This window comes from Aotus nancymaae, unplaced genomic scaffold (genome assembly GCF_030222135.1).
Source record: "Aotus nancymaae isolate 86718 unplaced genomic scaffold, 86718_ANA_hifiasm-v0.15.2.pri h1tg000016l, whole genome shotgun sequence".
NCBI lineage: Eukaryota > Metazoa > Chordata > Mammalia > Primates > Aotidae > Aotus > Aotus nancymaae.
The window spans coordinates 40857506-40868753 of NW_026988428.1; the positions used below are offsets into that span (position 1 = coordinate 40857506).

Consider the following 11248-nt stretch of genomic DNA (forward strand, 5'->3'; position numbering starts at 1 on the left):
TCGGCATCCGCACACCAGCATTGCCGCCCAATGAGCCAGTAAATTGGTTTTACTTTAGCATGAGGGGGAGGCTCTCGAGGATCTGGGGCAGGGGGGCTCTGATTTTGAGAACCTCAGACCTTGATGAATAGAGATGACCCGAACCCTCTCGGACCCTTCCCTCGTACATTCGTGGTAGGTGGATTTCAAGGAAGGATGAGGGCAGAAGGCTTGATTTGTGTGTGGTTGGTGTGTGTGTGTGCCTGTGATCGCTGTTCCAGCTCAATTGCGATTAAAGGGGGGTCTTCTTTAATGACTCCACCTCCACCCCTCAGGCATCCGGGACCGTCAAGGGCAAAGGGAGCAGAAAACTGAACCTGGTTCTGCAGAGTCTTCTTGTGTGCTTCCCTACCCCCATCACACCTCAGCCTTCTAGAAGGGGGCCGCGCCGGTCCCAGGCCCTCCTCTTCTCCAGCCCAGCTGAGCCTCTGCCCTCCCCCCACCAGCAGCAGATGGTGCCCGGGCTCCCGCTGCCAACCTTGCTAGGCGGTGCCAACCTCAGTCCTGGCAGACAACGGGGAGACGAGAAGAGGAGCTCCTGGCTAGCCAAGCCGACCCTCCCCCACCCTCCATGGAGCTCAAGAACCTCCCGCCCCTCCCTCCCTCCCCCTGCCCCGCCTGTCCCACTCCAGTGACCACCCCAGCCTGCCTCTCACTGGGTCCGCTCCCAGGTCCCCAAACTCCTCTTCTCCTTCTGCTCCCTTCCCCACACCTTCCTGCTCCTCGCCACCTGCCGCCCTGACCAGGGTCGGAGTATTTGCATATTTGCATATGCAAATAATAACATTTGCATACGGCGCTCCGCAGGGGTGTCTCCGTGAGAGCCCGGAAGCTGTCTGCCCTGCGTCCTCACTCGGTACCTGTCGGAAAGGGTTAGGGCAGGGGCCGCACGGGAGGGGTTAGGCCCCTGGCCTCGCTAGCTCGGTTCCCGGAGGACTTGAGGAAGTGTTACCATGGAGACGGCACGCACCCCACCCCCTCCCAGGCCCAGGGTCTCGGGCTTGGTGTCTCCGGTTCTCTCCCCTTACCCACCCACCCTCCATCCCTCCCCATCCCTCGCTCTCCAACTGAGATCTTGTATCGCCCCCTGGCGGCCTAGCTCGGGCGCCAAGCCAGATTCCGAAATGCAAGGGGCTGCCCGTGGTGAAAACGCCAAGAACAAGGGGGACTTATCCTACTACAAGATCCTGCTCCCAGCCGCTAGGGCGCGGGGGCGGCGACTCCAGTCCCGCGCTCCCCTTTCTTCACTGACAACAGAGGCCTCGCCTGGCAGCTGCACCTGTCTTCCCACCTCCCGCCAACCTCAGCCCAGATGGATCTCGGGTTACCGATGGTAGCTAGGTGGGACGGCTAGGGGGTATTCTCCACCCCTCTGCAGGCCTTCTCCTCAACCCCAGTTAAAGAACAACTTTTCTACTTTTTGTCAAAACTTTAATAAATTTGCAACATTCGACAGTCCGCGCTCCCCCGCCCCTGCCCTCCCCCCCGCACCAAGTCCCTCACTCCTCCTGGTGGATATACGTTGTCTTCCAGCTCTTGCAAGCGGGGCCCGAAAGGTTTCGGGTGCAGGCTGCTCTGGGCAGCAGGTGTCCGAGGCCCCAGGCTGGGGAAGGGGGCGAGAACCAGTCCCTTCCCAGAAGCCCCGTCATGCTCAGGCAGGCCTTCCTATCCACCCAGCAGTCCCGTTGCTTTCGCCCCCTCCCCAAATTCCACTGGGCCCGCCCAGAATGGGTGTGGGTGTCTCCCGCCTGCGGGTGCCCGCAAGCCTAAATCTCCTCCAGAAAGTCGGTAGGAAACAGCCCCACCTTGCGGCCAGTGTAGACCTTGACATAGCCGCCAGCCTCGTCTCCTTTCTGTACCACGATCTAGACGATTAAAGGATCAGAAGTAGGAGAAGAATCAAAGGAAACGGTAGGAGAGGACAGCAGGGGAGCCCAGGGTTACAGGGGCTTACCCTAGTCTCATTAATGGTTAAGCTCTCCAAGGAGTGTGGTGGGCTAGGGGGCATTCAGGCCTGGGATTAGGTTGGGACAACAGCCTACCTGGTCCTTCTTAAGAGTGATCTGCCCTATCTCTCTGTTCCCCACGAAGGATCTCGTCACGCGGTGCACACGTTCTCCAGCCCGAACCCGAATGATGAAGTTTGGAGGGAAAAATCCGACCTTCTCCCCGATTTTCCCCTAGGGAAGATAGTCAGGAGAGTCCTCTCTCAATCTTGGGTTCTGGACTCAACCCACACTCCACCCTAGCCCTAGCCATTTCTCTCACCCGCCACCATTCTTCATTGGAGTCATCAATGACTGTGATCTTCTCTCCCGGCCTGGGAGGGGAAGGGAAGGGCCTCACTCACATAGCAGGTCCCCTCCTGTACCCTAGATCAAGCCTCAATAGGCTCCAAGCCCTTTCCCTTTCCCTTGGGGGAACCCAGCTCTTTCCTCTTCACTTCACAGTACCAGCCCCCTGCCCCAAGGCCTCTCACGGGAAATCCAGATCGTCTTTCTCCAGGGCTTTGAATCGATAGAGAGCCACAAAGTAATGAGACTGCTGGAAGCCAGGATGCTTGTGCTGGGGGTGAAAGGGAATGATGAGTCTTGGGCTCCTCTACCCCACACTGAGGGGCAGGATTCCAAGGCAGGGGCATTCACCACACACTCTGCACTCCAACTCTCTTCTAGGTCCCTGAACTGAGAGGAGTTTTTTGGTTGTTCGTGGGTGTGCAAGGTGAGAGAGTGGGTCAAGGGTGATGGGAAGTCTAGGAGTTAAAGAGTGAGCTTCTGCTGGGCCATGAGTGGTGGTGTCAGACCTGGGTTGGGGAGAGGACAGGGGTCCTTGCAGGGAGGAAGGATTCTCACTTTGTCATCAGGTGTCTTCTTTTCAGCCTTCTTATCCCCTTCAGGGTTTCCTGTGATAGGAAACACCAACAAATTGTCTGTCTCCTGGAGGGCAATTCTTACTCTTTTACCCTTCTGTGGAAGGGCCTCATCTATCCAAAGCTGGCTTGCCCTTTGCTCCTCCACCCTCTGTTCCACAGCTGAGTCTCTGATCCTACTCCATCTCTGGATGGAGGTGGGTGACACTCACCATCCTGGGGTTTGCCTTCCTCTGGTCTGGCAGACTCTGGCTCCTCCTCCATCATGGCTGCTAGAGGCTGGAGAGGGAACCAGAGTTAGGGAGACGCTGTCTTGGGAATCCATGCCCTAGCTCTCTCTAATCAGGTCAGAGAACTATAGAATAATGGGATCTCAGGGTTGGAAGAGGCCTTGGAGGAAATATCTAGTCCAGCCACCTGCCTTCCTGTAAAACATCCTGGCAGGTGGGTCACCCACATTCCGCTTGAATGTAGCTAAATGACAGGGAATTCACTACCAGATTCCAGGTCCTTGACTACGCTGTCAGCCTTTAAAAATACTCCAGTATGAGGCCGGGCACGGTGGCTCACGCCTATAATCCCAGCACTTTGGGAGGCCGAGGCAGGCGGATCACGAGGTCAAGAGATCGAGACCATCCTGGTCAACATGGTGAAACCTCGTCTCTACTAAAAATACAAAAATTAGCCGGGCATGGTGGCACAGCCTGTAGTCCCAGCTACTCAGGAGGCTGAGGCAGGAGAATTGCTTGAACCCAGGAGACGGAGGTTGCGGTGAGCCAAGATCATGCCACTGCACTCCAGCCTGGGTAATAAGAGCGAAACCCCGTCTCAAAAAAAAAAAAATACTCCAGTGTGTAAGTAAAAAATGAGCAGCACGGCCAGATGCGGTGGCTCGATGCCTGTAATCCCAGCACTTTGGAAGGCCAAGGCAGGGGTGGATCACCTGAGGTTGGGAGTTCGAGAACAGCCTGACCAACATGGAGAAACCTCGTTTCTACTAAAAATATAAAATTAGCCGGGCGTGGTGGTGCATGCCTGTAATCCTAGGTACTCGGGAGGCTGAGGCAGGAGATTTGCTTGAACCCAGGATGGGGAGGTTGCAGTGTGCTGGGATCGTACCATTGCCCTCCAGCCTGGGCAACAAGAGCAAAACTCCATCTCCAAAAGAATAATAATAAGCAGCACAATTTTTATAATAATTTTATAATAATTCCCTTAGAATATAACCCAGGGGCGGGGTGTGGTGGCTCACACCTGTAATCCCAGCTCTTTGGGAGCTGGAGGTGGGTGGCTCACGAGGTCAGGATATCAAGACCATCTTAGCTAATACGGTGAAACCCCATCTCTACTAAAAATACAAAAAATTATCTGGGTGTGGTGGCATGCATCTGTAATCCCAGCTACTCAGGAGGTTGAGGCAGGAGAACCCAGGAGGCAGAGGTTGTAGTGAGCTGAGAAAATCTATGGCTGGAGTTCTTAACCAGAGGCCCAGGGTGAGTGACAGCAGGTCCCAAAACCCTCTAAAATTGCATGCTAAAATTGCATTGCGCCATGGCACTCCAGCCTGGGTGAGAGAGCGAGACTCTGTCTCAAAAAAAAAAAAAAAAAAAAAAAAAGGAATATAACCCAAGAGTATGTTAGCCCTTTTGGAGGCAGCCAAATCACACTACTAGTGCCTTATAAGTCATAATTCACTCCATAGAAATCCCTTATCCTGTGCCTAACCTCCATATCAATAACTTTGAGCCTAGATTTCTAGTTCTGTTTTTTGCAGTTGATTTTTTTGATCAAGAACAAATATGTACATTTTTCTCTTCTTTCTTCCTTCTTTTTTTTTTTTTTTTTGAGATAGGGTCTCACTTTGTCTCCAAGGTTGGAGTGCAGTGGTGTGATCTCAGCTCACTGCAACCTCCGCCTCCCAGGTTCAAGCGAATCTCCTGCCTCAACTTTCCAAATAGCTGGGATTACAGGCAAGTGGCACCAAGCCCAGCTAAGTATTTTTGCATTTTTAGTAAGATGGGGTTTTATGATGTTGACCAGGCAGATTTCGAACTCCTAACCTCAGAAAATCTGCCCACCTCGGCCTCCCAATGTGCTGGGATTACAGGCATGAGCCACAGCACCCGGGATGAATATACAATTTGTATCTTGATTATATCTAAATCATGTTATAAGGCATCAGAAATCTCCCTCTAGCTGTATACTCCTGAAAGAACCTGGACTCTGGGTAATGCCACTCAATTTTAGGAGTCCATCTAGCTGTAACCATCATCCATACTAGTCCACTCTGATTGTCCAGAAAGATATAAGAATATTCTAACAAATTCCTTGCTGAACTGAACGCAAGTCTATGGCATTACCAACCTAGTAACCCTATTGCAAAAGGAAATGAGGTTTCTCTTGGCCAGTAGATTTGTGCCTCAGTTTCATCATCTGTAAAATGAATGGGTCAAACCAGATGATCTTCATGCACCCTTGCAAGGCTCTAGAATTCTCTAGTTACTTGGTATGACAAGTTCTCTTCCCTACATCCAAAAGCACAGCTCTTGCCTCCGTCACCCAGCAATGCCAAGGACCTTGGGCCTAGCCCTCAGGGGGTTGTGGTGGCTAATCTGACAATTTCAGAAGGGAGCGGAGAAAATAGAATCTATGGCTGGAGTTCTTAACCAGAGGCCTGGGGTGAGCTGCAGCAGGTCCTAAAACCCTCTAAAATGCATGCTAAAGTGTGTCTGTTGGGTTATATGCAATTTTTTTTTTTTTTTTTGAGACAGAGTCTTGCTCTGTTGGCTAGGCTGGAGTGTGGTGGCATGATCTTGGCTCACTGCAACCTCCATCTCCTGGTCAAGCAATTCTCCTGCCTCAGCCTCCCAAGTAGCTGGGATTACAGGCGGGTGTCACCATGCCTGGCTAATTTTTGTATTTTTAGTAGAGACAGGGTTTCACCATGTTGGCCAGACTGGTTTCAAACTCCTGATCTCAGGTAATCTGCCCACCTCGGTTTCCCAAAGTGCTGGGATTACAGGCGTGAGCCACTGCGTCTGGCTTTTTGTTTTTGTTTTTGTTTTGAGATAGAGTCTCACTCTGTTACCCAGGCTAGAGTGCAGTGACGTGATCTCAGCTCACTGCAACCTCCGCCTCCCAGGTTCATGTGATTCTCCTGCCTCAGCCTCCCGAGTAGCTGGGATTACAGGCACACACCACCATGTCCGGCTACATTTTTGTATTTTTAGTAGAGACAGGGTTTCATCACGTTGGCCAGGATGATCTCAATCTCCTGACCTTGTGATCTGTCTGCCTTGGCCTCCTAAAGTGCTGGGATTACAGGCATGAGACACTGCGCCCAGCCGGGTTATGTGCAATTTTAGGGGAAGATGATCCATTGCTTCTGTCAGGTTTCCAAATGGGAAAATGACCTGCTCCGTGGGATCTCTGGGAGGGACCTCAGTGGGGAGGTACAGTGCTCACATTTTTCTTATCTGCCTGTCCTTTCTTCCGTTCCTTGTTTGCCATGATCACCCCAGTGCGCAGGGTTTCAAACACAGGGTCATTGCGACTGGCAGCAGCTAATGGAATGGGAGGAGAAAGAAGACATTATTGGGGAGGCAGAGAAAGGCTTGGAGGAAAGAGAGATCTCTTAAGGAAGAGGTGGGATTGAGTAGATGTGTGTGGGAGTGGGGGTGACAGGGGAAGACTAGGGAAGGGTCCGCTGGGCAATACCTAGGTCACCAATCTATAAAGGGCTCTAAAAACATCACTGATAATGTAATGTGAGAGAGAAAAATATTCATCAGAACTCCTTCCAGGCAGAGCATTATATGACGTTGGAAAGACAACGTTGGTTGCTTGGGGTTGAGACATGCTCATAGAATCACTATTCTCCTTCTAAGCAGAATGGCCCCTTAACTGCTGACTTTTGTACTGCTGAATGGCATGTGTAAGCTGAGGAGCTACCACCAACAGGTTCTTCTTTTTCACCCATGCTCCTCAGTGTTAAGCCTCTCCTCCAAATAAATGTTGAGCAAATTGTCAATGAATATGCTTTTAAGGTTGCCAAATTATGAACCTGCCCAGGGTGCCCACAGCCTTTGGGCTTTGCCCTGAGTCTGGTATGACTCTGTAGTAAGGATGAGCACAGTCTAGAATCCTTGTTCTTGCTTAGAAATGATTTTGCACATGAATAGCACAGATTTTGAAGCTAGCAACTGAAGGTTCCAGTCTTGGCTCTACCGCTTGCTAACTGTATGTAGCTGCAACTAAATCCTATCTCCCTCTGCTGTAAAATGGGGATATTGCCTCTGGATCCAAATGGATATAAAAATATTAGGTTGAGGGAGAATTATGGGAAATAGAAAGTTTCTGTTTCAGAATTTGGCTTCCAAAGCTAGAGATGGCATGAAACTTATAGCAAGGAGCTGTTCACCTAAAAAAAAAAAAAAGAGATGGCATGAAACCATCTCTAGGCTTGCCCATTTCCTCATGTTCCATAAAGGGCACTTACAGAGATCTTTGACACAAGCATACTGCTGATTGCTGTAGAGTGGGGAACTATAGGCCCGACGGAAACCAGGTGGCTGTAGGGTGGAATAGGAGGAAGCATTAGAGGTAGCAAGGTAAGGTCTAGAAGCCCATATCTCCCATGAGTGGTCATTCTTTCTCAGAAAAAGAGATGGGCTGAGAAAGAAAAAGAGAAATGAATGGGATGGAGGGGACCAGCAAGGGGTAGCTGGTGACACAGCCCCTCCTTTCTATACCTTGTTCCCTGGAGCCTACTCACGATCTTGCCGAAGCACCTCTGCATTTCCACATAGGACTGACAGTGTTCATGGATGTTGGTTTTGCAGTTCTTACAGCGAAGCCCAAACTTGTTATTGACTTGGGAGAGGGGGAGAAAATTCAGATAAGGTTCCAGATTGCCCTTTCCCTTTGTACCACTGCTGCCACACTTAGGTTCCCTTTTCTGTCTAGGACCCTACTCTCTCAATCTCTAATAGCACTGCCTTACACCAACTCTAGCCACAGCCCGTCTGCTACAAATACTCCTCCCTATACCCTCTCCCCCAACCCCTGCCTTCAACATCATACTCTCTTCACTTCCCTTCATGACTCACGAACAATCATCCGGGCACAGACATCACAGAACTTTGGCTTCTTGAAGAAGTGATCTTTGAATTTGTGGGGCTTATCGTTGACAAGCTTAGGAGGTTCTGGGGGTGGCTCCTCCTCCTCCTCTTCTTCCTCCTCCTCTTCCTCATATATGTAGTAGATGGGCCCACCCCCAGCTCCCACTGCCTCCCCATTGGCCTGGGGCTCTGGGGGAAGTTCCATGTCTTTTGTCCCTGTAGACCCCTTCCTGAGTAATTGCTTCAGCCGCTGTAGCTGAGGGAGGGAGTGAAGGAAACCCAATGTTAAAAGGACTTGTCACCCTCTCTAGAGTAGGGGGGCACTAGAGCAAACTAGACAGTTTAGTTTGGGGTAAGGAATGTACTCCAGGATTATGGGGGGCTGCAGGTGGCCAGCAAAAAATGAGTCATACACAAATTTGGTCAATTTAAGTACCGTTCTTCAGCTGTAATGACTTCCCGGCCCCCCCACACCCGGCGGTCAGAGGCCCAGACTCACCCCACTTTGCCGAGTCTCTGCTGGGAAGGAGGGCTTAGGGGACTCCAGCACCTCCTTTTCTGTCATCCTGCAAGAGGTTGGACCCCACTATGAAATCTAATCTCTTTCATTCTTCTCTCCCTTATTTCTGTCCCTTGCAGTAGGGTGGTCCTCAAAGGGGAGGCTTTTGGAGAAATGTGGTTTTATATATATACATACATACATATATATATATATATATTTTTTTTTTTTTTGAGATGAGGTCTCACTCTGTCACCCAGGCTGGAGTGCACTGGCGTGATCACGGCTCACTGCAGCCTTGATCTCCCAGGCTGAAGTGATCCCCCTACCTCAGCTTCCTGAGTAGCTGGAACTACAAAGTGTGCACTACCTGGCTACTTTTTTATTTTTTGCAGAAGCAGGGTCTTGCTTTGTTGCCTAGGCTGGTCCTGAACTAGCTCAAGCAGTCCTTCCATTTCAGCCTCCCAAAGGGTTGAGATTCCAGGCATGAGGCACTGCTCCAGGCCAAATACAAATCCTTTGGCAGGGTTTATTAACAGATAGATTTCATGGAGGTCTAGAAAAAAGCCCAACATGGCTGGGCGTGGTGGCTCACACCTGTAATCCTAGCACTTTGGGAGGCTGAGGTGGGTGGATCACTAGGGGTAAGGAGTTTTGAGACCAGCCTGGCCAACATGGTGAAACCCCATCTCTACTAAATATTCAAAAATTAGCCAAGTGTGGTGGCAGACACCTGTAATCCCAGCTACTTGAGAGGCTGAGGAAGGAGAATTGCTTGAACCTGGGAGGCAAAGGTTGCAGTGAGCCGGGATTGTGTACTCCAGCCTGGGTCACAGAGCAAGACTCTGTCTCAAAAAAAAAAAAAGAAAAGAAAAGAAAGAAAGAAAAAAAAGCCCAACAAACAGAAGAAGTCCCCAGTTAGTTCCTCAAACTGATACTTATCCTTCCATCCTGAGGGGTGACCCCCGAGTTTACAGCCCTCACACAGTTCAAGGCTGAATGGTTTAGGTTATTTTCTTATAGGTACTTTGTTTCTCCTGGGAACCTGTGGGCAACAGGTATGTGATGCATACCTTCCCAGATCTCCTCTCTTCAAGAGGTTTAATGGGTGTCCTCGTGAGTGCACAAGGAAGGATGGACTGGAGATATTTGTCCTCCCCTACTTCTTTCTTGAGCTCTGGGGGCACTGTGCCTAGTTCTTTCCCAGCCTGCTTCAGGGCTCAGCTATTTTAAGTTTTCAGGGTAATATGAGCCTTTCCTTCCCTTACTACTCCATTCCCTTCACCCCACCCCCACCCTTACCCCACCCTCCAATCCTAACTCATCCTAGAGTAGAATAATAATTTGACTCCTAAAACCCAGATGATTCACAACAAGGAGAGAAACGAAGTTAAATAGATTACTGGCCAGGGCAGCTGGGGTGAGCAGCTGTGGAAATGGAAAGAGGATGAAGAGGTAACTTACGTTTGGGATTCCCTAAGTCAGTCAGTCCACAGTATGCAGAGGAAGCTGGGAACCCCGAGGCCTTGATGGTGGTGCTGGGAAAAAACTGGTCCTCTTCCTTGGGGGCTAAGCCCCCCCAGTACCCTCTGTGTTCACACCAGCTACCCAGACGCTATTTGTAGACCTATCCTCTTGCGTTGGTGTCAGGGCTGAAATGACAGGGCTGGAGGAAAGTGGACAGCTGAGCAACACAGCTGACACAGAGAAATTGGACACTGAGAGGTCTGGGGCAGGGCTGGACCCGAACTCCTCCCATGCCCCAGAGCTGCTGTTCCTTGATTCTTCATCTATGGCCAACAGGTTAATAACAGCTGAATTCATGAAGGGACAGTTTCTGTTCATGCTCACTTAAGGGGAGTTTATTTTTATATTTCATTTATTTTTTGAGACAGGGTAAAAAAAAAAAAAGACTTATTTGAACTCTCAGAGCTACTCCTATCAGCCACACTAGATTGACTTTTTTTTTTTTTTTTTTTTTTTTTTGAGACGGAGTCTTGCTGGTTGCCCAGGCTGGAGTGCAATGAAGCGATCTGGCAGGTTCACTACAATCTTCGCCTCCTGGGTTCAAGCAATTCCCTGCCTCAGCCTTCCAAGTAGCTGGGATTACAGGTGCCCACCACCATGCCTGGCTAATTCTTGTATTTTTAGTAGAGACAGGGTTTCACCGTGTTGGCCAGGCTGGTCTTGAACCCCTGACCTCAGGTAATCCACCCACCTCAGCATCCCAAAGTGCTAGGATTACAGGTGTGAGCCACCAAACCCAGCTAGATTGCTTTTTTTAAAAAAATACATATATTTTATTGCATTTTAGGTTTTGGGGTACATGTGAAGAACATGCAAGATGGTTGCATAGGTACATATGTGGCAATGTGGTTTGCTGCCTTCCTCCCCATCACCTATATCTGGCGTTTCTCCCCATGTTATCCCTCCCCAACTCTCCACTGTCCCTCCCCTAGCTCCCCCCCGACAGACCCCAGTGTGTGATGCTCCCCTCCCTGTGTCCATGTGTCCTCATTGTTCAACACCCACCTATGAGTGAGAACACGCAGGGTTTGATTTTCTGTTCTTGTGTCAGTTTGCTGAGAATGATGGTTTCCAGGTTCACCCATGTCCCTACAAAGGACACAAACTCATCATTTATGGCTGCATAGTATTCCATGGTGTATATGTGCCACATTTTCCCTGTCCAGTCTATCATCGATGGGTATTTGGGTTGGT

General features: G+C 50.2%; 1 protein-coding gene across 2 annotated transcripts; it reads right to left on the reverse strand.

The window, feature by feature from the left end:
* Positions 1 to 1457: 1457 nt before the first annotated feature.
* STAC3 (SH3 and cysteine rich domain 3) lies at positions 1458 to 10192 on the reverse strand. 2 transcript variants are annotated; one of them, XM_012469737.3, is made up of 12 exons: positions 9992 to 10192; positions 8528 to 8594; positions 8017 to 8284; positions 7683 to 7780; positions 7407 to 7479; positions 6374 to 6471; positions 3121 to 3187; positions 2892 to 2941; positions 2519 to 2604; positions 2308 to 2359; positions 2082 to 2219; positions 1458 to 1904 (listed from the first exon to the last, which is right to left on the reverse strand). In XM_012469737.3, exons 2-12 carry the CDS (start codon positions 8591 to 8593, stop codon positions 1806 to 1808), a joined length of 1095 nt encoding a protein of 364 aa, XP_012325160.2. In that variant the 5' UTR covers position 8594; positions 9992 to 10192; the 3' UTR covers positions 1458 to 1805. The 2 variants fall into 2 exon arrangements, with proteins under 2 accessions (XP_012325160.2, XP_012325161.1); XM_012469738.3 differs by lacking the exons at positions 8017 to 8284; positions 8528 to 8594 and having other exon boundaries at positions 9992 to 10191.
* Between the last annotated feature and the right edge of the window lie 1056 nt (positions 10193 to 11248).

Excerpts from the sequence above, each read along its gene's own strand:
- STAC3 (XM_012469737.3), bottom strand. The coding sequence starts at position 8,593 with ATGACAGAAAAGGAGGTGCTGGAGTCCCCTAAGCCCTCCTTCCCAGCA. Across the intron at positions 7,480-7,682 it reads AGAGGTGCTTCGGCAAGATC|CCACCTGGTTTCCGTCGGGC; the intron begins GTGAGTAGGCTC and ends TCCACCCTACAG. Across the intron at positions 2,360-2,518 it reads AAAGACGATCTGGATTTCCC|GCCGGGAGAGAAGATCACAG; the intron begins GTGAGAGGCCTT and ends TTCCCCTCCCAG.